Consider the following 27,562-nt stretch of genomic DNA (forward strand, 5'->3'; position numbering starts at 1 on the left):
CTGCACATGCGATGGTGGAGCAGGTGAGGGGACAGCACCAGGCCAAGGCCCGGTACCAGGCAGGACTGCGAGGCTTGGGCTCGAGCTGGGGCCCAATCTTCACAGGCCACCCCGAGGGACCCCACCCATGCACAAATTTGTACATCGAGCCTCTAGTCAGTAATTAGAAACTAAATTTTCTCTACAAAGCTACTTCTTAAGTTCTAAACTCATGTAAACAAATAAAAAAAATTGTATTATAATTAGAAACGTGCGTTTTCTTGCTTACTAAATGTGCCACCTTAGATACAACTTGCTTGGTGAACTGCATTTAAATAATGGATTAAGGTCCCTATCAAAACAAATTTGAAAACCATGTGATTTTGTAGGTTTATTTTGTAGGTAATGAGTTAAATATAGATTGGGAATGGGATCCAGGCTTCTTACTTGTACCTGCTATACTAAATTATTTGGTGTAAAGGTTGTGGGATCATGAGTTTTTATCAGTTTCTCCAATAACTTGTTCTTCAATACCTGTCTCAGACTTTAAAATTAGTATAAAATCTGATTTTTATTGTCAGTGAGTGTACTTACAAGCTCTTAGCAAAAACAGTGCTTCTAAAATGAAGCTAATTTTATGCTAATATTTATATAAGAATATGTAATTATCTATATTTATGAATTATATTCATTCAACAGTGTATTTTAGTGAAAAGTAATTCAGCAATGCAAACTTTCAGTGTTCAAATCAGACATCTCATTTTACTTAAGGTCACATTTTGAGAATGTAACTTTAACTTCTAAAACTAATTTCTATTCACATAAGCAATTTTAATGTTGGCAATTATAATTAAGTCTTATGTGTTTAATTCATTATATCTCTGATCTAATGGTTTCAGTGTTTATTTTTAGCACTCATAAATAAGGAAAAAGAATAAAGTCAACCTGGTGAAAAATATCTATTAACATGTTATCTTCTTTATGTGTATGTGTTAGATGGAAGATGGTGCCCCAAAGCATATCATTCAGATGACAGGATTTAAACTGGAAGAAAAGGAAGCTCTAGGAAAATTGCTTTTAACACTAGATTGTACTTTTATTAAGAGTGAGGTGAGTACAAAAACTTTACTTATCAAATGTAAAATAACTAGAATTAAAATACTGACCTAAAAATGATAAAATGCCCCCATAATAGTGTAAGAATAAGAATGTTATATAGGAAATATTATCTTGGTAATATTTTTTTCATGTGGATTTTTCTTTCCAGAAATACAAAAATTGTACACATCTTATAGCTGAACGCCTATGTAAGAGTGAAAAATTTTTAGCTGCTTGTGCAGCAGGTAAGTTAATGGCCTTCCCTCCATCTTTGAAAAAAGGAAGATGGTATGTTTATGTTGACATTTTTCTGAAAATACTTATATTTGAGATACTCTGTGTTGTATTGTTCTGAGTAAAACTTTGTAAAACATAACCAATGTATTAGGCAGAAATCCTTCAAATATTTTCATGTAAGTGCTTTATATAAGAAAATGTATTTTAAGTGAAAGATTTGGCACAAACATTTTTTAAAAATACCTGTTGAAGTCTCAGCTGTGATCGGTCAGGTTTCTTTTCTTTGATCTATCATTGGATATAGTTAATGTTTTTGTTCCACTGCTGCCTCCTCTCTCATCCATTCTATGAAGCAATGATCATGGTATTTTATTTTTCTAATATTTTTAAATCCTCTCTCTTCGTCACCGTTGATGTTTCTTTTACAGTTTTCTATGATTGATTTGGCATCTGACTAGTCTGCTGGATGCAAAAAATATGCATTTAACTCAGGTGAATTTACCATTTTTGTAATAACTTAATAGAAAAACACTTGAATTCATTATTAACTCCACAAATGAAAACATACATTGTCCCTGCTGTTGAAAAGATCATTGATGCTCAGATAAAGCAACTATAGAATATTTGTTAATACCTTGAAAAATTCTCTAACTCAATAAATTTGATTTACAAAGCATAAGAATGCTGTAAACATTATGGGGAAAGTTTTTAGCAAAAGAGGAAGAATATAAATTTAACCACAAATAGGGTTTAATAATAACAATTATATTTAAGTAATGCCACATTTTATTTTAATAAGCCTTATATCTATGCTAGAGGCCCAGTACATGAAAATTCATGCCCTGGGGGTGGGCTTCCCTCAGCCCAGCCTTCCCCATTCATAGTCTGGGAGCCCTCAGGGGCAGGAGATGACCTGGCGATCAGGGAAAAGCAACACCCATCACACCTCTGCTGCTGCCACAGCCAGAAGTGCAAGCCTCTGCCGGCCCTGGTTACCTGAGCCTTGGATGGCCCTGGGCGGCTGGGCAGCTGCCATCCGAGGCTTGCAAGCTCAGTGTGCTCTGTGCCAGTCCATTTCTGTCCTGGGCTGCTGGTCAGACAGAAGTCTACAGGGTTTCTCTCCACCACCTTCCTGGCCTCCTGAGCAGTACCTCCTGGTCCAGTGCACCGAGCTGGGACTCAGAGAGCAAAGGAGCTAGCCTGTGCCAAGAGGGACCTGCAAATGGCCTGACCACGCCCCACCATCCTGATAGACTCCCCTCTTGGCACAGTTTAGCTCCTTTGGTCTCTGAGGCCAACCCCCCCATCCCCCATTGGCCCCCAACACCAATTGGGGATGGGGCCAGCTGGCCATTCGCCTGCAGCCCTTCTCCTTGCTGGCACTGCCCTGATTGGGTCCCAATTGGGGCAGGTCATCTGGCCAACCTCCTGCTGTCTTCTCCTGACAGGCCCTGTGGCCCTAATCTACCCTGATTGGGGCCGGGCTGGCTAAATCTCACCTACATAGGATTTTGTGCACTGGGCCTCTAGTTGTAAATAATATTGCAAGGAACATAGGGTGCATATGTCTTTTCTTATTAGTGTCTTGTGTTTCTTCAAATGATAGTTCTAATTTTAATTTTTTGAGGACCCTCCACTGTTTTCTATAGTGGCTGCACCAGTTTTCATTCCTACAAACAGTTCACTAGGATTCCCTTTTCTTCACCTTTTTACCTATACCTGTTGATTTATTAACAGTAATCATTTTGACGGGTGTGAGGTGATAATCTCGTTTGATCTTTGAATTTCTCTGGTGATAGAGACCTTTAGCATATTTTTTATGTATCTATTGGGATAGAGACCTTTAGCATATTTTTATGTATCTGTTGGCCATCTGTGTGTCCTTTTTGGAGAAATGTGTATTTAGGTCCTCAGCTAATTTTTTAATTAGATTGTGTTGAGTTGTATGAGTTCCTTACATATTGTGGATATTAACCTCTAACCGAATATATCATTTGCAAATATCTTCTCTGATTTAGGAAGTTGCCTTTTTGTTTTGTGGATAGTTTTTTTTGCAGTGCAAAATCTTTTTAGTTTGATGTAGGTCTATTTGTTTATTTTTGCTTTTATTGCCTTTGCCTTAGGACATATATCCAAAAAAAATATTGCCTGTTTTTTCTTCTAAAAGTTTTATGATTCTGGGTTTTATATTTAAGTCTTTAATGCATGTTTAATTAATTTTTGTATATGGTATAAGAAAGTGGCCTAATTTCATGGTTGTTGTTTTTTTCATATATCCAGTTTTCCCAACATCATTTATTGAAGATAATCTCTTTACCCCCAATGGATATTCTTGACTCCTTTATTATAAATCAATTTATTCTATAACCATGGGTTTCTTTCTGGGCTCTCTCTACATTATGTTGATCTATGTGTCTTTTTATTCCAGAACCATGCTGTTTTGATTGCTAAAGCCTTGTTATATACTTTTGTTTTTCTTTTTCAAGATTGCTTTGTCTATTCAGGGTCTTTTGTGGTTCCAAATAAATTTTAGAGTCACTTGTTATACTTCTGTGAAAAATGACATTGCTATTTTGATAGAGATTGCATTGAAAATGTAGATGGTTTTGGGTAGTGTGGACATTTTAGCAGTGCTAATTCTTTCTGTCCATAAGCACAATATATGCTTCCATTTATTTGTGTCTTTAGTTTTCAGAAAGATTAAATTCTATTTGATTTGATTTTTATTTTTTATTCTCAGAACCAAAATTCTTACTGACAGCTTATTTGCTTTTTAGGAAAGTGGGTACTAACTAAAGACTACATAATTCATAGTGCCAAAAGTGGTAGATGGCTTGATGAAACAACTTATGAATGGGGATATAAAATTGAAAAAGATTCCCATTATTCACCACAAATGCAATCTGCACCTAAAAGATGGCGTGAAGAACTGAAACGCACTGGTGCTCCAGGAGCCTTTCACAGATGGAAAGTTGTTCTCCTTGTTAGATCTGATAAGCGAAGTGATTCCCTTGTAAGGTAAGATAAGATCTTAAAAAAGCTAAAGCAATTCATGAGAAAACAGTTTTGGTTTGCTTGAATACCTTTCTGTATTTCTTTGCAATTATTAATTTAATTAAAGTGAGCCATCTGGTTTACTCTTTGATTTCCTACTTAAGCTGTTCTAACATTTAAGTATATGAATCTAATGGTTCAAAATGTATTTTATAGTATTGCTTCAAATTATTTTTGTGGTCTTTATTTTACTTTCCATGTTTTGTTTTTTTTTCTCTGAGTCAAACATAAAAAGTGTTTTTAAAGTTTTAAAGCAGTTACATTTTTGCAAGTGCAATATTATGTTATCACAGAGGCTTTGTTCTGGGTTTATATAGTGCATTTGTCATGGTTAATACTGTTTCCATCATTCCATTTTTTAAAATCTTTTATATCATTTTTTATAAAGGCTTCTTATTGGGTAAACTATAAGATTGACATGCCTTTTGGTGGGGGTGAGTTGCAAAGACTTTACCTTTACTAAAGTGTAATTTATTTATAGATAATAGCATCCACACATATTAAGTGTTCATTTTGATGAGTTTGGACAAACTATTTTTTATGAGTTTGGACAAATCAGTTGTACATCTATGTTAACCTCACTACACTCTGATCTGTAACATTAACATTACAACATTTTGTTGTGTCCTTGTACATTTAATTCTGCTCCACCAATACCAGACAACCAGTGCTTTCATCACTGTAGATTAGATTTGTTATTTTCCTTGAGTGATTTATATAAATGGGATCATATTGTATATACTCATTTGATTTTGAAATTTGTCTACCTTGTGTGAATTAGCAGTTTATTTTTTGTTACTGGGTGGTATTCTACTCTATGGATATAACACAACCCATTTATTACTCAACCCCTGATGGACTTTTGTGGAATTTTGTTTGTTTTTTCTAATGTGATTAAAGGTGCTATGAACATGAGTACAAGTCTTCAGGTAGACAAGTCTTCATTCCTCTTGGATAAATACCTAGGAATGAAATCGCTGGCTCAAAGGGCCATTGTGCACTTCACCTTATATGAAAATACCAAACCGTTTTCTAAAGTAGTTGTACCATTTTACAAACTCATTAGCAAAGTATGAGGGTTCCAGTTGCTTTGCAGTTTCCTTGGCGTTGAAATCAGTTGACCATATTTGTGTGGTCTGTTTCTGGATTTCTTATTCTTTTCCATTGATAACTGTCTCTACTTATACGAACAACACACTGTTTTAATTACTGTAACTTTATAACAAGTCTTTAAATCAGGTAGTATGAATCCTCCAGTATTGTCTTTTTCAAATTGTTTTGGTGACGTGGATCTTTTATATTTCTATGCACATTTTAGAATCAGTTTGTCAATTAGTACAAAAATACAAGCTGTGATTTGGATTGGGATTGCAGTTACGATCAAATTGGAGAGAATTGAGATCTTAACAATATTGAGTTCTCTTAACAAATTGTATATTCCTTCAAGTCTCTTTAAATTTGTTTTTTAAAAGTTATTTTTTAACTTCTGACATTAATATTTTATAGTTTTCATTGTATATGTTTAGCACATATTTTGTCAAATTTAACCCTAGATACTTATTATTGTTTTGGGATGCTATTATAAATGGACATTTTTGAAAAAAATTTTATATCTATTGAGACAATTGCCTTTTCTCTTTTATTTCGATAATATGCTAAATTATTTTGTCAATTTTTAAATGTTAAACCAAACTGATATTCCTAAGATAAACTCTACTTTATCATATAGTATTATTTATTTTTAAAATTTGCTGATTCTATTTCTAAATATTTTGGTAAGAATTTTATAACCTTAACCTAATAAATGACACGTATGACAAAATCTAAACTTAAAATCATGGGTATAATTGGGAATAAGACAAAGCATGCTTACTGTGACCACTTCTATTCAGCATTTCACTAGAGGCATTAGCCAGTACAATAAGACAAAGAAAACAAGAGCCTAGAGTTGTAAAGAAAAAAATATTGAAAATTGCTTTTATCCTGAAAGCCCTCCAGTGGCCATGGACAACAGGGGAGTGGGGGCATATGTGGGGGAGGGGTTTGGGATGGGAATGGGGGGATGAGGACAATTATGTGATACCATAATCAATAAAATTTAAAAAAAAGAAAGAAAAAAAATAAGAATGACAACTGCCCTATTACACAGCCTACAAAAAGCCTGTGTTGGCTTAGCAGCCATGAAACCAAAGTCCCGGTGGTAGATGCATACCAAGCTGGACTTCTAATGTATGCTCCCACATGTAGGACTTAGAGCTTTATTTAAGCTCCATAAATCTTATTCTTTGGATACATTTCATCCTGTGGGAACCCTTAACACAACCCACGTGATTAGGGCCCACTCAGAGTCCAGTTTCTGGAGGAGGCCACACACTAAAGTGAAGAGAAAGACTAGAAAAGAGTTAATTTGGGACAAATGGAGGGCCAGGCGGGAGTCAACCTCTAGTGGGAAGACTCTCCATCCTGATCACCCTTAACCACTCCCCTGCCAGCCTGATTGATGCCTAACTGCTTCCCTGCCAGCCTGATTGCCCCTAACTGCCCTCCCCTGCAAGCCTGGTCACCTCTAACTGCCCTCCCCTGCAGGACTAGTCCCCCACAACTAATTTCCTGTGCAGGCTCCCAACTTCTCTTCCCTATAGGCCTGGTTGCCCCCAACTTCCCTCCTCTGCAGGCTTAATTGTCCCCAACCTTCCTCCCTTGTAGGCCTGGTCCTTCCCAACTGTCCTCCCCTGCTGGCCATCTTGTGTCCACATGGGGGCAGCCATCTTGTGTGTTGGAGTGACAGTCAATTTGTGTATTACTTATTAGATATCATAGAGGCCTGGTGCATGGCTGGGGGCTGGCTGGTTTGCTCTGAAGGGTGTCCTGGATCAGGGTGGGGGTTTCCTTGAGGTGTGGGATGGCCTGGCCGAGGGGCCTGTGGTGGTTTGCAGGCCAGCCACGCCCTCTGGCAACCCAAGCAGAGACCCTGGGATCTGGTATTTATTTATCTTTTGTAATTGAAACTTTATATCCTTGAGTGGAGGCCAGTGCAGAACAGGGTGGGCGGAAAGCTTAGCTTCCTCCATTGGCAGGAAAACCCAAGCCTCCTGCTCTCTCAAGCTTTGTGGCTGCTACCATTTTTGTTGGGATTTATTTATCTTCTATAATTGAAACTTTGTAGCCTTGAGTGGAGTCCAGGGCAAGCCAACGTGTGTGGAAGCTTGGCTTTCTCCATTGCTGGGGAACTCAAGTCTCCTGCTCGCACTGTGGCTGTAGCCATCTTGGTTGGGTAAATTTGCATACCCACTCCTGATTGGCTGGGGAGTGTGGCTTGTGAGTGTAGCAGAGGTATGGCCAATTGGCATATTACTCTTTTATTAGATAGGAAGTTAAACTTTTTTAATGCCTAATTATTAGAAGAAGTTTGGCAACTAGTTCCATTTTTTTGTGATTCAGAGTGATTTCCTTGGAGTTATGTTGCCTTCTGAAGAAGCTAGATCCTTAGACTTCTTTCAATATTTCATTGGCTTATTAAGGTCACTTTTCCTTAAGTGAATTTAATATTCTTGGTTTTTAATTTCTCCTATATCATGAAATTGATAAGTAGAATGAAAAGCCCAATTTCTAAAACATTTGCTTGAGCAACTTATAATCATTACAGAAATTATCCTTCATGGCACTCAAATACTCCAAAGGAATATAACTCCTTTCAGGAAATTGCAGTGCTACTCTAATGAAGTTATTGATTTAGATGATTTGACTGAATATATTTATTTTAAAAATACTTTCTAAATTGTTTACATTTTTATTTAGAGTTTTGGAGGCTGGAAAAGCAAATGTTACTTTACCAAAAAGTTCACCAACTGGAATAACTCACGTGCTTGCTAGTAATGCAAGAATCAAGGCTGAGCAAGAAAAAGATAACTTTAAGGGTCCCTTTTATCCAATTCAATATCTAGGGGATTTTCTGTTAGAGGTAAGTAAAATGAATAGACATTTTTAAAGCCTTTTTAAAAAAATAAAATAATGATGAAGTAATACACAGTAAAATTATGTTCTGAATTTTGAAAATATAATGAGTAAAAGTAATTAAAATGACATTTTAAGGCAATTGCTGTTAGTTATTTAAGTATTCAAGAATACTTTTGATAATTCCAATAGAATCTTGCTTATTCAATTTAAAATTGTCTTATTTTGAGTTTCTACTTTTGTTTTCAAGTGCTTTAGTGATGATTACTACAAAATAATTTTAAGTGTTTTAATGTAGGTATAAATAAAATAACTGGACTATATTGTTATATGTGAAGTAGTAATGCACCCGCTATATTCACTAGACCTTGCTCCTTTAGAATATCACTTGTTTCAATCCATGCACACAAACTTTCTGAGTAGCACTTCAAAATGTACAAAAAGTAGAAAATTTGGTCTGTGAATGGTTTGCCTCAAAACAAGAAAAATTCTATTGGGATGGTATCCACAAATTACCTGAAAAATGGGGGCCGGCGCCAGCAGCGGGTGAGAGCGGTGGCTCCAGTGCCAGCAGTGGGTGTGAGAAGAAGATGGGCGTTACTACATGATGTTATTTTTTAGAGCTCACAGCAACCGTTTCCAAGCTGGTCTTTGCTATGGGCCGCATTTTGCGCCATGGGGTCTCGGTAGTGTTGGCTCCGATTTGGTGGGTGTTTCTCCAGGGTGGTTTTGGGACTTGTGTCTCACTTGTTGGTTTGTCATTGCCAGGTCAGTGGTGCCGTTTCTTTGTAAATGGCCAGTGCACATCATGGCAGCTCCTGCATTGTCTGCCCCTTGGTGGTCAGTGCACATCATAGCTACTGGTCAGACAGACAGACACTTAGCCTTTTATATATATAGATGATATTTAGTTTATCCTCTTTACCCTGTGTTCCTGGAGTCAGCTCCTAATTAGTTTTTCTGTTACTTTACTTTCATACTCCTGCTAATTTCCTAATTACTCTTATCTTTCTATAGTCCATGCTTCTTCATTCAGAAGGAACAGCCAAAATATTCTTTTCTTTTTTTTTAAATATATTTTATTGATTTTTTTACAGAGAGGAAGGGAGAGAGATAGCTAGAAACGTCGATGAGAGAGAAACATCAACCAGCTGCCTCTTGCACACCCCCCACCGGGGATGTGCCCGCAACCAATGTACATGCCCTTGACCAGAATTGAACCCGGGACCTTTCAGTCCGCAGACCGACGCTCTACCGCTGAGCCAAACTGGTTTCGGCCAAAATATTCTTTTTAAAACAATTCTGATCCTGTCACTCTCCTATTGAAACCATCCAATGACCCTAGCCGGTCTGGCTCACTGGGTAGAGTGTCATCTTGTGAACCAAAGGGTCCCAGGTTTGATTCTGTTCAAGAGCACAAATCTTGGTTGCAGACTCCTCCCTAACTTGGGCTCTTACAGGTGGGGCTCATGTAGGAAGCAACAATTGATGTTTCTCTCTTACATCGATGTTTCTATCTTTCCTTCTCTCATCCATTCTCCCTAAAAATCAGTGGAAAGATATCCTCGGGTGAGGATTAACATAAATAAATAAATAAATAAATAAATAAATAAACAAACAAACCAACAAACCAATCAACCATCCATCCAATGGCTTCCCATTATCTGAGGATAAAGTTCTAAACGTCTACATGGCTTACAAGTTTCCATAGGATTCCTGTCACTCCTAACTTTTGTACGATACCCTGCTTCATTTTTTTTCTATGCTTGCTTTACTGTAATAAAATGGTCTTCTCCCAACTTTTTAATAGGCCATGCTATTTTCTAACTCAGTGACTTCTCAAAAGATATATTCTTTGACTGGCAAGGTTTTTCCCATACTCTCTCCCTGTGCTCATCATTCAGGTTCTGGTAATAATATTGCCTGTTCAAAGAACCCTCTTGATCACTGTATTAAGTTAGGTTCACTTAGTATGTGTTCTTACAGAATTATTTTGCTTTATACTATTCACTATGATCATAATTAATTGCCTGATTACTTAGCTAATGTCTACTTCCCCATCTAAACCAAAAGTACCATGTCATCAAGGATGATACCTATCTTTTCCATAGTTATATCTGAATCATCTTGCATAAAGCCTGGCACATGAGTTCTCATTTCATCTTTGTTAAAAAACAAAACCTTTGAAATACCTTTGATTCTTCCAAGAGTGAGTAGATGAAATATATAATTACTAGAGGCCCAATACATGAAATTTGTGCAAGAGTAGGGCTTCGCAGCTGTGGCGACTGCCTGAATCCCTCCCTCGCAGCTGTGGTGGCTGCCTTGATACTACAGCTTCAGTCTCGGCTTCGTCTGGAAGGTCGTCCGCAAGGACATCAAGCCTAATTAGCATATTACACTTTTATCATTATAAAACTTTCCCTACTGAATAGCAGCATTGTAGAGTGGAAATTTGACTTGAGCTCAAGGGATGGACCTCCTTGAACTACAAATAATCTTATTGCCCTTGAAAGTGTTTGGGTTAGGAATGGCCATGTGAACCTGTTCTGATCATGGAACATGAAAAGAGGTATTGAAGAGTTTCTGGGAAGTTTATTCTTCATTCTGAAAAGAGAGTCACCAGCAGCCTGCTACTACAAGATGTTAAGATAGGAGAATGTAACCTAAATATTTCCACTAGCAGTTATTCTTTGACTATGAGGAAAAGCAGCCTAACTGTATAGATAAAGTATAGAGACAGAATTTGGACTGTCATTGAGATACTTGAGTTGCTGGATTAACCAACCCTGAAACAGTGCTAGACCACATTGCCATTCTGTGAGGTAGTACATTTCCATGTTTTTTAGTTTGAGTTGGTTTTCTATTGCAGCCAGAAGCATCCTGATTTATCTGTCTGAACAGTTTAAAGGTAGAATTAACTGTCAACAGAATAGTCATTCTTAACCGCACAGATGAGTAAAAGTACCTGAATTTTTATTTTCCATGGAAATGATTAAAGTGTAATATTTAGTATGTTTTACCCACAATCTTCTTTGCAGTATAATCTGTAAACATTCAGATTGAGATTCTGAGGGAAGCAATAGTTTATCAACTAAAAAAGGTAAATAATTTCTAACTTTGGTTTGTTTTTAGAATACATAAGATAGCTAGGAGTTCATTACCATTCAGTCCAAATAGAAAAGGCATTTTATGATCACATCTGAGTAGATGTTGACTTCATTTTGATGTCAAGCTTTTCTTCTACAACTTTGATTCCACTTCAAGTTGTCCACAACAGAAATTGTTCTTTGAACATTCAGATTATTTTCTTGATTCTAGGAATAGGAAGGAAAAAATGTCTTCATTTTTCTTAGTTTTTAATTTCACTTTTCCTGAATAATTGAAGAAATTTATTCAGCTACTCTTAGGTATCATTCTCTGCAGGATTGTAGCCTGCTAAAGGGCCCTTGTGTCCAACTAGGAAGTTTTTAGAAGTGAAAGGGAACCAAAGATCACACCATAGGCCTTACCACACTTTGGCTTATATCATAATTATTCCCTAGGAGTATAGTGGTTTTCTCTGCTCTTTGTGTAAAAATAGTGAATCTCTGAATGCCCTTAAGTACATTTTGGGAATTGTCATGAACTCAACTTTACTTCCAACTTTTAATTTTACTAAACTTGTAGAATTATGTTTATACAAGTATTTTTTAAATTATTGGTAGGTGGTTTGTGAATCAGTTTGAATTTCTTGGCAAGAGAAATATGTTTGAAATAGAATTGGGTGGAACTAATTAGTTATTGCTATTCAGATAAAATCAGAGCTATGAATTCAGACATTACTCAGCCTCTTTTCCTCTTGAGGTATGATATTCTTGCAAATGAGAAGTCTTATCAGTAAAAAACTGAAAAATTCTGTGAGAGGTAATCTATTGTATAATCTGAAAAAATTTTATGTAGATTTGGACAGACTAGATAAAATAGTTTTGTTAATGATTGATTGTAAATAGTATTGCTACTAGAGCAACAAGGCACTAGTTTTTGTTGAGATACACAGAAATCACTTTATTATTCACAACCTTTTATAATGATTTTTCCCTGAAAGAATTCACTAGGGTTTAATAATCTTTAATTTGAGAGAGTGCATTTTATTTACTTGTTTGGCTATCAAAGTATTTTGCAGTTATAAAGTTGAATACCATAAGAAGTACAGTTATGTTAAAATTATACTTAATTGATTGCCTAAACCATTTTTACATACATACAGAAAGAAATTCAAAATGATGAAGATTCCCAAACCAATTCTATTTGGACTAAACATAGCAATCAAGAAAAAAACAAATGTTTCAGGAAAGATGTTGGTTTTCTTGAAATGAAAGATGCCTTCAAAGAGAACATGTATAGAATCCAGGTAAAACTTTATTGGCTAAAAAATGTATATTTCTGGATCTTATAAAATTGTTGGAGAGGTAATATATGGTAGGAGTAACATCGGTATTGGAATCACATTTGATATTTGAACCCAGTGTTTTAAAGTCTATGATTTGAGCATATTAAGATATTGCCTTATGTCTCTGTTTTGAGATTCTAATAGAAATAATGCTATATATATATTTCTTTTAGAATATATATATATATATATATATATATATATATAAATAAACATAGTGTAATCTCAACACATGGTAATTACTTAGAACTCTCTGTTTAATATAATGTGTCTTGTAAAGGATTTTTGTCAGCAATATATACATATATATATATATATATATATATATATACATATTTATTCATAATTTATGGTCTAAATTCAAGTATGTTACTTCATATAGAACAAAATTTTTTAAATGACACAAATGAATTCTATTTCAATTAAATAGAAAACAAAAATCAGGAAGGACTTGGAACTTGAAGCAAGGAAAATGTACCTTCTAGTATATACATATGTTTATACTAGAAGCGTGATGCACAAAATTTGTGCACTTTGTGGGTTGAGGGGGTCCCTTAGCCCAGCCTGTGCCTTCTCGCAGTCCTGGAGCCCATAGGGGATGTCCAACTGACGCCCTAGACCCTCTGCAGGGAGTGGGCCTAAACCAGCAGTTGGACATCCTTAGTAGTGCCATGGAGGTGGGAGAGGCTCCCACTACAGCCACTGTGTTTGCCAGCCGTGAGCCCGGCTTCTGGCTGAGTAGCACTTCCCCTGTGGGATAGAGAGAGAAATATCCATCGGCTAGCTCCTGCACACTCTTACCGAGGGCTGAGCCCTCATCCCAGGCATGTTCCCCTGATGGAGAATCAAACCATTGCCACCTGGGTCCATGCTCAACCACTGAGTAATGCTAGCCAGGGCTAAAATAGTTTTCTTAATATAATAAAAACACAACATAGTTTGTGATTCACCTTATTCTGTTTAATGTTATTATATGTATGTTCTTTAAAATTATTTTCTTGAGATGTTTCATTTTGCATGCCTAATTATGGCAAGATTCTATTAGATCTACAGCCTAAATTTTTACAAACATTTGTAAAAATAAAATAATAAAGATAATCATATCCTGCTTTGACTGTCAAATAGGAAAAAAAGTACAGAATTCCCAGAAAGATTAAGTTAATAAAATGCAAGTACTTAATTAAATGTGTATGTAAATACAATGTAAGCCTTTATAAACTAAAAATCTACATTTTTCTACTTCATCTTAGTATAACTATGCTGTAATATAATTCACAAGACTCTTTAATCTCATGCGTATGTTTCACAAAACCTACTTTTTACTTTTTAAATTGTTTTTATTTCGGGTGTATGTTTATTTAAAGCTGGGGATAATGAAACACCGAACAAGAGAGAATCTAGGCAGGGCTGCGCTGGCTCATGGAAAAGTCAGAAAAAAGGGGGCCTTGGAGACAGGTGCAGGGCGTTAACTGGGGACAAGTGCTGCTGCTTATTGCTCGCCTGGTTGCAAGTCTCATGGGGACCCTAGTATAAGATATGCATGCCTGAGAGGCAAGTCATGGGCATGCTCTCTGGAAGGAGAGGACAACAAAACCTATTATCTTCTTGAGTGGGTTTTTCAGTTGTCACTTGCTTTGGTTGTATTAAGGTCATGGTTAACAACATTAATATGTTTTTACAAATATGCAGAAAAAAATGGAAAATGATGATGAAGATGTTGTTAGTTCTATTTTCACTGACCATCACAAAAAAGAAAAATTCAGAGAGTCCAGTAAAGATTTGAAATTTATTAAAGCAATAAATGCCTTAGGAAGGCACACATACAGAAATCAGGTAAGATCTTTCAATTTAAAAATAATTTCTATTTTACAGCTATTTTTTAAATTTGCCAGATATGTTATTTATAAAATTGTTTTTAATTATATGTACAAAAGTTTTTATAAAGCATTTATGTGCAATTTTTAAAAGAATATAAAGTTCATGGTATTTATAATCTTCTGTGACTTGCTTTTTTGCTGGATTTCTTTTTGTTGGTGTTTGATTAATTGGTTGGTTTTTGCAATTATGAACATTTCTGCCATGAGCAATATGAACATTTTCTTCCATGTCTCTTGGTGTGTATTTTTTTTTAAGAGTTTCTCTAGCTTAGGATATATTCCTAGGAGTAGAATTCCTATCTTGGGAATAGAGCCTGCATGTTCAGTTGTACTCAGTAATACCCAATTGTTTTCCAAAATATGTTACTTATGGTATACCCTCTTCAACACTGGATGAGTTTTCCTTATATACATACATATACACACACGCATACGCACACACACACATAATTACTAATTTTAAAATGTATTGTATTGTTATAAGTCAGAATAATCTTAGGTTTACTTGGATAACATACTCATGTTAAGATTTGTTTGTTGTCTAAATACATGTAGAAAGGAATTAAGAAAAAGGATGAAGACATTCAAAGGAGTTATACTCTGAGAAAAAAAGCCAAAAAAGAAAAAGAGAGAGATTCCAGGAAGGATGTGCAACATGATAAAATTAAAAGTATTTTCAAAGAGCACACATACAGAGATCAGGTAAAACTTTATAAGCTAAGCTAAAGTTTTGTGTGTTTTTTTTGTTTGTTTTTTGTTTTTTTGGCTCTTTCCTAGTATAATGTAGACATAGATAGTCTTGATTTTTTGTGATGTGTTAAATATTGACACTTGCTGTGTTGAATATTAACCTGCACATCTTATGGAAAAGTCCTTCTTGTGTTAATCTGGTGTGATATGCATAATGTTGTGGTTAACTTTGATTCACAATGAAAGTATTTTTACATATACACACAAATAAATTTGAGTTAATAATCAGGATATTCAAATACACTTTGTTTTGCCTGAATGTAACAAAAAAGAAAAAGACACAAATGTTCTTAAAAAAAAAAAAAAAAAAAAAAGAGGCTAAAATTGTTAAAATGAAAAGTACCTTAAGACTACATGTGTATGTAGTTTGGGTAAAACGTTCTGTTATAAAGTTTAGTTTATATTGTTCTCTTTTCTAGTATAATATAGACCATTTTAGTAAGAAAGCTTGCCTTTAAAATGGGATCCTTCTTGAATTAATTTTTCTAGATTATAACTTTATTTTATAACTGGAAGCCCGATTCATGAAATTCATGCAAGAGTATGCCTTCCTTCCCTCTGGCTGCCAGCAGGCATTCAGGACCTAGGGTTCTCTCGCAGCCCTGGCTTCATCTGGAAGGTCATCCGAAAGGATGTCTGGTCTAATTAGCATATTATGCTTTTATTGTAGATTTAAATTTGTAGACATATATTCAGGAGATTCTTCAGAGAATGATAAAGGTAATTAAATAATGGATCATAACAAGTGAGCATGGCAATAAAGAAACACAAGAGAGATTCTAGGAAAGATTTGGGACAGGTTAAAATGAAAAATACCTTAAGAAAATACATATGTAAATATGAGGTAAAACTTTCCAAATTGAACTGTTTGCTTTTTTAAAACTTTCTTTAAGCCAAAACTGGTTTGGCTTGGTGGTAGAGCATCGGTCTGTGGACTAAAATGTCCCAGGTTCGATTCCGGTTAAGGGCATGTACATTGGTTGTGGGCATATCCCCAGTAGGGGGTGTGCAAGAGGCAACTGGTCAATGTTTCTCTCTCATTGACGTTTCTAGCTCTCTATCTCTCTCCCTTCCTCTCTGTAAAAAAATCAATAAAATATATTAAAAAAATAAATAATAAAACTTTTTTTAAATTGTATAATCCTATTTAATAAAGAGCTAATATGCAAATGGTCATCACATCCTCACTCCATAAAGGCTCAGACACTCAACACTGGGGAGAGAGGAATGGGGACCAGCCAGGTACAAATGAGCTTGTAGATAGAAATGGGGCCAGCCAGGCTGCAGCCCCGGAGAGAAACAAGCTACCCGCCTCACAGTCCTGGGTGCCAGCGGCTGTGCCTATGCCTGTGTTCCGGGAGAGGGACAAGCTGCCTAACCCCATGGTCCTGGGCACTGGCCCCGGGCAAAGCCGGTCCAGGTCGTGGGTGTCTGTGGCCAGGCAGAAGAAGGGAAGCCTGGGCCCTGGATGCCTGCCACTGGCCAAAGGAGGGAATCCTGGGTCCCAGGTGTAGGGTGAGGCAGAGGGTTAGGGGGATCCGCCAGGCAGGCAAGCAAGCAGTTCGGAGCCAGCAGTCCCAGGTTGCAAGAGGCTGTTGGACATCCCCTGAGGGTTCCAGGATTGGAGAGGGTGCAGGCCAGGCTGAGGGGACCCTCTCCCATGCACAAATTTTGTTCACCGGGCCTCTAGTGTTTATATAAAGGGCCTCTAGTCTTATTTATACAGAACGAAAGGATTTCTGTTTTTGTTGATCATGCCAAAGGATCAGTCTTTGAATAAGACTAGAGGCCTGATGCATGAAATTTTTGCACAGGAGGGGGGTTTCCCTCAGCCCAGCCTGCACCCTCTCCAATCCTGGACCCCTTGGGGGATGTCCAACTGCTGGATCAGACCTAAAGCAGGAGTTTGACATCCCTCTCGCAATCTAGGACCGCTGGCTCCTAACTGCCCCCCACCCCCCACCAGCCCAGTCACCCCTAACCACCTATGCCTGCCAGCCAGATTGCCCGTAACTTCCTCCCCTGCTGGCCTGGTTGCCCCCAACTACCCATCTCTGCTGGCCTGGTTGCCCCTCACTGCCCCCCCCCCCCACCATCCTGGTCACCCACAAGTGACCCCCTTGCCAGTTTGGTCGCCCCCAACTGCTTCCCCCTCTGCTGGCTTGGTTGCCCCTCACTGCCCCTCCTGCTGTCCTGGTTGCTGTCAACTGATCCCCCTGCCAGCCTGGTTGCCCCATGCAGCCTGCTGTTCAGTCATTACTGTGATGGCATCCTGCCCAATTTGCATATTACCCTTTTATTTTTAGGGATGATTGGAAGGATACTTGTGGTTAACACTGCATGGATGTGCTCTTTTATTATATTGTCCATTGTGATACTAATCACTTGTGTTGACACTTTATTACACTGTCTAATATACTTTTCCATGTATGCAGGAAGAAAGGAAGATTTCTATTTTTGCTGATCATGCCAAAGAATCAGAAACCAAGGATATCAGGACAAATGTGGATATTGTTGAAATAAAAAATGCCTTACGGAAGCATATATATAGAGCTCAGGTAAAACTCGGCATGCTAAAAGATTTTGTATCATTTCCTCTTCTGTGGCATAACCAAAACAATAATAATTATAATAATAAAAATAATAAATGGCTCCTTATTATGTTTAATGTTTCTTAAAATACTTTTCTTAATTAATTTGTTATGACCAGTAAGTATTTGGCCACTTAGTAAATATGTTGAATGAACTGCTAATACCTCCATGATTATAGATAAATTATATATAACAGGGTTTGCTGCCTTTCCCATAGCAACCGCTGTTCACCTTGCCCGGGCCTTCACCTAAAGCAGTGGTTCTCAGCCTTCCTAATGTTGTGACCCTTTAATACAGTTCCTCATGTTGTGGTGACCCCAGCCATAAAATTATTTTCGTTGCTACTTCATAACAGTAATTTTGCTACTGTTATGAATCGCAAAGTAAATATCTGTGTTTTCCAATGGTCTTAGGCAACCCTGCTAGTGGGTTGCAACTGTAGAGCCTAAGACCATCAGAAAACACAGATATTTACATTACGATTAATTAACAGTAGCAAAATTACAGTTATGAAGTAGCAACGAAAATAATTTTATGGTTGGGGGTCACCACAACATGAGGAACTGTATTAAAGGGTTGCGGCTTTAGGAAGGTAGAGAACCACTGAGGGAGGATTTCTTTAGTCTCCCATCTGTCTCCTTTTTTCCCCCCATGAGCCCTGATGAGATACATGGAGAAAATCCTTCTATTGAGTGCTAACTCACCTTATGTCTTTGATTCCCAGGGTTTCTGTTCTCTTCATACAGCCCTCGCTTGACCTTTAGCTAGTGGTGAAAATTTTAGCTGAAGGTTTCTTACCTTCTTCAATGGAGGCCTTCTCTTTTTACCATGCTGTGTCTTGGATATAAATTAGTGCTCATGTCCCGTTTCCTTAGAGGCTCCTGTCTTTCTTCATATTTCAGTTTAGTTGATTGCGAAGAGGCCTCTGCTATCTGTTAAGCTCAAGAAAAATTATGGTTTGATCAATTAGCTTTTCATATAATCAGAATATTACCTTTTTTCTATTTGTGGAAGATTTTTTTCTAGTTTAATATTTTAAACAGGTATGTAATTGTAGGTATTTTATAACAATAGAGGAAGGTGGTATACATGTGATTTTATTGAAAACATGACTATATATTTTTATTCTATGGACCGTTATATGAAATGTTTTCCCTATTTACATTTCTCATTATTAAAATAGGACAGTGGACCTCTCCAGATCTTCAAAGTAAATATGAATTTGCGTTTTAAGTTATTTAAATTTAGAAGGAGAAAATAGAGAATGTTCATATTCATCAGAGTACTGTTACCCTGAAATGATAGATGTCCCCAGCCTGAGCAAACATGAGTATCAGAATTTGTTTTGTAAGTTTGTAAACTGAAATGTATTTTTTGACCAAAAAAATGTTAAATTGTAATTATATGATTGATATTTTGTAGGCTATCAGATACAGCTGCATTAAGATAGAAAAACAACCAGTATACAATGTTGAGGTAAGGGGCTTGCAGTAGGGTGGTGATGGGGCAAAAATGAGGCTTTATGTTTTGTTATTTTTAGTGTTTTGATGTAAAGGAATGTATTGTCTGCCCAACAAAGTTTCTTTTTTTTTCATTAATTTGAGAGAGAGGAAATGGGATGGAGAAAGAGAAACATCAATTTGTTGTTCCACTTAATTATGAATTCATTGGTAGATTCTTATATGTATCACACACACACACCTGGGTGTATTGAGATGAATCCAGGACCCCTATTAAATTTTAAATGTAGTTTTTCTAATTAGAAATCAACACTAAAAATAATGTCATAGCCTCAAAAATTTTTATATAGTAGTAAAATAAAATAAGAATTAAAATTTTGTGCTCATCACAGATGAGTTTTATATCCCTTTTCTCATATTTTATTGCTTTTATAAATACTACTTATAGATTAGTATTTAAAAATGTGTATATCTTTTATATACTTTTTCACCTCTTTAAAATGATTATTTTATTCCATGGAGTCTTTTAGAGTATTTTTTATTCTTGACTAGTTCAAAGTGGTTAACTTGCATTGTTAAAAATATTTTGACCAAGTGAAATGTATTTCATGGAACTTTTAGAATTATATTAATGTGCAGTCTCAGAGTGATTTTAATGGCATTATGCAGTTGTTACTTTTGCAAATATTTGTGGTGCTTGAAGAATTTTAATATATTTAGTATATCTTAACAGACATAATTTGCTTATAAGTTTAAAAAAGATAAAAAAATAATTTTGCACCTAAGGAATTATGTGTAATTATAGTTCTTAACTTAGGTTTCCTCATCATCAGCCAGACTTTGCAAATGCCTATTAAATTTTTTCTTTTAGAGGTAGTATTTCCCCTTACTATTTAAGGCAACAGAAAATAAGTAAAGCAGTAGTCTATTTTTTGCAGTGCCTTATAGTTGTAAAACACATTTATATACTAGTAAATCATCCTTTTTGAACCATGTAACAACCCTGGGAATTATAAAGTCAGGACTTAATTGACACTTTACAGATGAGGAAATTAAGGCTCCTTGATAATTCAAGATTTGATCCCAGGATTTTACCTTTATCTTGTTTGAGTCATAGACTCTTTCTTTCCTTTCTTAGGTTAAAAATGCTGAAATTCCCAGAGGTCTATTAAATTTAATTGAAAGTCTCATTGAAGGCCAGTTTTTTAAAGAAGCAATTGAAGAGCTTTCCTCTTTGCAAGCACATTATATCCCTCCTGTATGCCTTCTTCATGCTCTTCTAGAGAATATTCTACAGGTAAGAACAGTCTTTCAAAGAATGTAAAATAGGAACATTTTTTCATTTCTTATATGCTTACAGCTTATTTTCTCTTCAATACTTCTTGATTCATTTTAATAGGAAATGTGGTACCCATTTATTACTATTTCTCTTCTGTTTTTAAACTTTACAGGTATTACTTTGAGTGTTTTTCACTTAGTATTTTCTCAGAATTTCCAGGTTAATTTTATCTTGGAAAAAAATTTGTATTTACTTATTTATTTATTTATTTATTTATTTATTTATTTATTGTTATGTGTATGTGTCATGGCAGTGAAATTAGACTACATTACACCTACAATGACCTAGAATGCCATTTAGTAAATTACTCCTTTAGAACATTGATAAAAACCGTTTTTATTTATAGTATAGAAACATACTTGTTAAACTGTGAAAACCAATAGGAATAGCTTTTCAAAGGTAGCTTTCGAATCATGTTCATCAGCAAGGTGCCAATTTGAAGAAATAATAGGTTTAAGCTATGTTAGACTAACATACACACACACACACACACACACACACACACACACACACCCCGTATTTTCCGGCGTATAAGACGACCCCCTAATTTTACATTTAAACATAGGTTTAGGCCTATATTCGCTGTATAAGACTACCCCCCACTTCCGAGGCAACACCAGTTCTTTTTTTAATAGACTGCCTCTCTGACTCTGGCCAATCTGAGCAGGCTTTTTACTAGAACACAGTGTAGCTTCGGGTACAGAACATGTATAATTTGCATGCATAAAAAGCCTGCAATGACCATGACCTTTTGACCCATTACCATGCAGTGCTAGCATAGATGCATGGACACAGGCAAAGTCTATGAGTGAACTAAGAATGAACAAGACAAATACTTGCCTTCACGGAGCTTGCATTATAAGAAAGTTAGGTCAGGGATGAGAATTCAAAATTGCCAATAGCAGAGATCTGAGGTGCCACTTCTCAGCAGCCAGAGATAACCTGGTAGCAGACTTGGGATGTGACTGAAGGGCTGGTGCCAACATGAAGGTGGGGCCATTCTGGATTTCCCAGAGGAGCCAATGGCTGCCTAGGAGGCAGAGCTTTTGACACTGACTGGCATAGAAACTGACCAATCAGAACCTAATATGGGTGAACTGTGAAGGCAGAACCTAAGGTGAGGGCTGAGGAGGGGCATTAAGGGCAACAGCTGTTTTGTATAAGGTGTAAGAAAGTGGTTCAATTTTTTAATAACCGGTTTGGCAATATAGTGCATATGGCTGGCTATCAGTAGATATAGAGGTTATGTATTTTTGTCTGGCAAGAGCATCTCCTCCTGCTGAAAAAGGCTTTCCCCCCCATTTAATAAATCCTATCCCATATAATCTAGCTATACTAATAAAGGGTAAAATGTTAACTAGACTGGATTGACTGGCCATCTTCCAGATATCTGACTTCCTTCCGGACAAAGCCATGGTGGTGGGGGCCAAGGCATAGGCAGTTAAGGGTATTCGGGCAGGTAGGGTAGAGCAGTTAGGAGCAAGATTAGGCTTGCAGAGGATTAGGGGCAATCAAGTCAGCAGGGGAGGGCAGTTGGGGGCCACTAGGTCAGCAGGAGAGGGCAGTTTGGGGCATAAGGCAGGCAGGCAGATGAGTGGTTAGGAGACAGTGGTCCTGGATTGTAGAGGGTTGTTAGACCGGTAGTTGGACATCCACCGAGGGATCCTGGATTGGAAAGGGTGCAGGCCGAACTGAGGGTCACTCCCCTCCCCCATGCATGAATTTTGTTCACTGGGCCTCTAGTGTTGGTAATAAGAAGGAACGTTTCATGAAAAATTTCTTTAATTCCTTTCAGGTCACATTTGGGAACTCTTATCTCACTCTAATTATTAAAAGTAAAATGGGCGTTTCATATAAGTTAGTCCCAAAAGCTAGTATTATCTAATGTATAGATACATATTTAGAGTGTACCTAAATACCTTGTAGTATTTAATTAACTATTATAGATACATCTATATGATCTTTTGCGCAAATACATTTATTTAGCAAGAAACTTAGGCCATAGTTGTTATAGTTTTAGACTGAATTAGCTGGTGAAAATATACTTTTGGCTAAAGTGTTTTATTTGTGTGTTTATTTTTAATAGAATAATATAGATACGTTTTCTGGTCGATACTTTCATATATTGTCAGCTCTTCTTCACCTGCATCCTCCTTGGAAGTCCCCAACCATGTCAAAATATTACTTAGAATTGTTTCAGTGTCCAACATGTATGAAAGGAGCGTGGTCTCTAATAGAAGTGCTTATCAGGTAAGGAATTTCACATGTGAGGATTTAATTTAACTTAGTAGTTCTGCTGGTTTTTAGGAACTCATGAAAGAAGTAAATATTTTCTTTCAAAATGTACTGTATGTGTAGATATATAATGTCTGTATTATATTTATTGTAAAACTCTTATAAATAGGTCATGTCTAAATTGGTTATGTTTGTCAGTCAGTTTATTTAAAAAATAAATGTTTATTGAATGCATGAAATTGATTCACAGAAAGCCAAACCATTATTTGTTCTTATTTTTTAACAAAATCCTAAGCTTGCATATTGTTTTAAAAAGTAATTAAGAAAATTTGTTGAATATCATAAAACTTTAGTCATCAAAAGTTTAAATATTTTTAAGTTTAGCCAAAACCGGTTTGGCTCAGTGGATAGAGCGTCAGCCTGGGGACTGAAAGGTCCCGGGTTCGATTCCGGTCAAGGGCATGTACCTTAGTTGTGGGCACATCCCTGGTGGAGGGTGTGCAGGAGGCAGCTGGTCGTTGGTTCTCTCTCATCGATGTTTCTAACTCTCTATCCCTCTCTCTTCCTCTCTGTAAAAAATCAAAAAAATATATTTAAAAAAAATTAAAAAATTAATATTTTTAAGTTTAAACATCAGTGTTTGTTATATTTTTCAGCTAGAAATTTGAAGTTTGAAACTTAACTTTCTGTTTACTAAATATGTCATCTCTTTCATGCCTCTGCACTTGCTGTCATCTGCCTATGTGCTTTTCTTCTTTTGTCTTCTAAATGTTACTCTCTCCAAATGTCCTATTTCTCCTTTCTCCCCAGCAGAACTTATCATTTTTTTCCCTGTCTTTTCTGATAGCTCTCTGTCTTTGATAGCCTTCCTTTGTGTGGGAAGTATTTTTTTTTTTGTACACGTGTTTAGTTTTAGGGGGTCCATAGTAGTGAGAGAAAAGATACTTGCCTAGCCAAACAAAGGCTAGACCTTTGGTTATAAATTTGAGATCATAAAGATCCACCTATCATCTTGGTTGTGATATATTTGAAGCAAGCTAAACTAGCTGGCATGCATTTATGCATTTTTTCAGCAAATGTTTATTGAATACTTACTGGGAGCCAAGCACTGTGCTATACGTCAAGGATAAGAACATAAATATAGCAAACAGTTTTTTCACTTTTGAAGGTGACTGGTATGAAAACATTTTTACACAACAGCATTTGCGTATCATGGTGGAGGATATACACTTTATGTAGCTGACATCTTTCTAATTTCCAAATCTGTTTCTTCCTTCACTGTCATTGCTTTTATTTTATTTTATTTTTTAATATATTTTATTGATTTTAATGGTTACTGGAAGGGAGAGGGATAGAGAGTTAGAAACATCAATGAAAGAGAAACATTGATCAGCTGCCTTTGGACACCTCCCAATGGGTATGTGCCCACAACCAAGGTACATGCCCTTGACTGGAATCGAACCTGGGACCCTTCCTTGAGTCTGTAGGCTGCGCTCTATCCACTGAGCCAAACCAGTCAGGGCTGCCTTTATTTTAAAAGCCCTAAGTGCTTCTTATGTAAAAGTATTGTAATACCTCCTTTATTGGTCTTGATTTCACTTTTTCCTCTTAATTTATCTTCAAAGTATTCCAGTTGCTCTTTCCAAAGTAGTCTTTGACATAGAGTAGAAGCTCACTTTTAAGCATCTTTAACTTCGGTGCTTAATTTAACGCATGAAACATAAAAAGTGCTTAATAAATGTTTGGATGAATTAATTAAAGCTATAGGAAATGAAATTTGGACAGCTTAAAAGTATATTTTTTGATAAATATCTAGATTTTGATTCAAAATAATTGGGTTTGATAGGGATTGGGGGAAAGAGCCTACAGAAGTGGTATGAATATAGGTAAGTGGGGTGATATTAGTCTACTTTTTAATATATTTGAAATCTTATTTTTTATATATATACATATATATACATTTTTATTTTTTTAAAGAAAGGATATTATAGTACCCATCTTTATGGGCATGTAGGTTCTTGTAGAACAAATTTGGATATTAAATAAATTCTTAAATTTAATAGATCATAAGGACCTTTCTAACCTGAGAATGTGGTATTTAAACAGTAATCGGGGAAGATAGAGACAAAGAAAGTTACAAGAATGGTATATGATTAATATAATAATAAAGTTAGAAGAAAATTGTAGTAAATAGTTGCCTAAAACTCATTTTCTTTCATATCTATAGTTCTGAGTAATCTTATATTCTTTTTGGAAAACTACTGTAGAACTCTGTTATCCAATCCAGTAACCACTATACTATGTAATTATTTAAGTTTACCTAAGATTAGATAATTAAAAGTTTAAGTTCTTTGTTGCACAAGTTACATTTCAATAAAACATATCCATCTTTACAGAACATTTTGTTGGACAGGACTACTATCAGAAAGAAAATAAATGCTAAATTTATGGAATTCTAAAAAATAGCCCTAAAATAACCTTCATTTTGCTAAATAATAAAAAATAAAATTATCTTAAGTAAGAGGGGGATTATGGGAGCATTATAAATTGGGTGTATCGCTGGTCACCTGAATCAAAAGGGTTTAATGAAATTCATTATTTTTTATTCTTTATCAGTGATATAAAGACTACAAAGGGAGAGTACCAGATAGTTATTAAATATTACAATCATTGAAAAATATATTAGACCAGTATTATTAAAAATGTAATATTATTAAATACTTGACATTTAATTTTTTAAATGAAGACAATAGTAACAAAATTTTACTGAACTTGCTTTATATTTTGTTGAAGCAAATTTTATTACAATTTCAGTAATACGCTAAAAAATACTATGTCCACAAATTACTCAGTAAATTGCTTGTATTTTTATTGGGTTCATGTTTTTCAGGTCTTGCCTTTTCAATGAAAATTTTTGTCATCAAATCTCAGAAAATATTACTGGCTCTAAGGTGCTCTACCTGACACTGCTCAAATTTTTCTTTAATTTAGTTGAAAGTGAAGTACGACAACTGAGTCAAAAGTAAGTTTTAATTGCAAAAACAAATCCACTTTTTTATATTTACACTGTTTTACATACCATTTTTCTAATCATTTATATACATTTATTTATTTATTTATTTATTTATTTATTTATTTTAATATATTTATTGATTTCAGAGAGGAAAGAAGGTTAGAGAGAGAAACATCAATGGTAGGATCATTGATCAGTTTCCTCCTACTGGGGATTGAGTCCTTACCCTGGGCATGTGCCCTTGGCCAGAATCAAACCCGGGACCCTTCGGTCCTCAGGCTGATATTCTATCCACTGAGCCAAACTTGTTAGGGCTAAATCACCTAGTTTTCTAGTTGAAGTAGATTTATTTTTAAAACATATTTCTAGACACAGCCCTTAAGTGGCAATAGAGGTCTTTTTTTATGTATCCTTAGTTCACATTTTAATTTTTCACCAGCTTATACATTTGGGTATGTAAGTGTTTTTATTTTTCATAATTTAAATACTTCTGAATTTTTAGTAACTGAATGCTTAAGTAAAAAGTTATACTAGGATTTAATACTGAATCTGTAATAATTTTAAGTTTTGTGTATGCTCTTAAAATTAGATTACTTTGGCCCTAACCAGTTTGGCTCAATGGACAGAGCAGAGGAAGAGGCTCCCGCCATTGCTGCTGAGCTTGCCAGCTATGAGCCTGGCTTCTGGCTGAGGGGCGCTCCCCCTGTGGGGGCACACTGACCTCCAAGGGGTCAGCTCCCGCACTGAGCGTCTGCCCCCTGATGGTCAATGCGCATCATAGCGACCAGTCGTTCTGGTCCTTCTGTCATAATGGCCACTTAGGCTTTTATTATATAGATAAATTTTATGTATTATGACCTTTCTCTATTCAGAAATTTCTATAATTTTTAAAATATTTTTTATTTGTTGTTGATAGAATTACAGGTATCTCCCTTTTCCTCCCTTTTAGCCCCTAGCTAGAATTTTGTTAACTGACAAGATACTGTGTCTAATAACTAAAGTGATCAAATTGATTATAAATACATAATTCTTATTCATATTTTTATCAGGTTGTGTGACTGGTCAGATTCTCAGAGTCTGAAAATAACGGGAAAAGCAATTCTCCTTGAAATCTTCTGGTCAGGAATTGAGAACTCTGGGCTTTTGACCAGACCAGTATATATGCTTTTGGAGTGGACTATATATTCTCACAAGGAAAAATGCAAGTCTAATGATGTAAGTAGGATTAACTTACAAGTGAATAATTGTTTATGAAAAAAGTAAATCTTTGAATTGTACATGTTTTTCTTCTTTTTACTCTTTGCATTACTTGAAAATATTAAAATGAACCAAATATGTCATTGTTTTCTTTTTAGTTTGTCTAGTTTTAAGGTATAAGATTTTTGGAGATGTATTTCTTTGTCATCTTACATTTTGATGCGGAAGCTACGGAAAATTTAACATAGAGTGATTTTTGTGAGGATAGTTAAATATTGGAAAGGTTAAATATAGTAAATTATGTATAGTGCATGGTGACATATTGTGCCACAATTTGGGTGTATT

At 35.8% G+C, this 27,562-nt stretch overlaps 1 protein-coding gene and 1 long non-coding RNA gene across 6 annotated transcripts in view; both read left to right on the forward strand.

Moving 5' to 3' along the window:
* Window positions 1-27,562, forward strand: part of LOC311622019 — a 1,104,806-nt gene that overhangs the window by 519,672 nt on the left and 557,572 nt on the right. The window lies entirely within an intron of this gene.
* The window catches only part of SLF1 (SMC5-SMC6 complex localization factor 1), a 62,399-nt gene that overhangs the window by 9,009 nt on the left and 25,828 nt on the right, over window positions 1-27,562 (forward strand). For 4 of the 5 annotated variants that reach the window (XM_084882638.1, XM_084882636.1, XM_084882635.1 and 1 more), the window contains 13 exons: window positions 976-1,089; window positions 1,247-1,322; window positions 4,092-4,332; window positions 8,167-8,329; window positions 12,572-12,715; window positions 14,444-14,587; window positions 15,187-15,333; window positions 17,817-17,939; window positions 19,396-19,449; window positions 20,572-20,730; window positions 22,859-23,022; window positions 25,898-26,029; window positions 27,070-27,235. In XM_084882638.1, coding sequence (XP_084738764.1) covers window positions 976-1,089; window positions 1,247-1,322; window positions 4,092-4,332; window positions 8,167-8,329; window positions 12,572-12,715; window positions 14,444-14,587; window positions 15,187-15,333; window positions 17,817-17,939; window positions 19,396-19,449; window positions 20,572-20,730; window positions 22,859-23,022; window positions 25,898-26,029; window positions 27,070-27,235 — 1,827 coding nt within the window. The remainder of the gene's footprint in view (window positions 1-975; window positions 1,090-1,246; window positions 1,323-4,091; window positions 4,333-8,166; window positions 8,330-12,571; window positions 12,716-14,443; window positions 14,588-15,186; window positions 15,334-17,816; window positions 17,940-19,395; window positions 19,450-20,571; window positions 20,731-22,858; window positions 23,023-25,897; window positions 26,030-27,069; window positions 27,236-27,562) is intronic. The other variant, XM_084882639.1, reaches the window with a different exon arrangement.

The sequence above is a fragment of the Pipistrellus hanaki genome, assembly GCF_964339955.1.
Source record: "Pipistrellus hanaki genome assembly, chromosome: 4".
Lineage (NCBI taxonomy): Eukaryota > Metazoa > Chordata > Mammalia > Chiroptera > Vespertilionidae > Pipistrellus > Pipistrellus hanaki.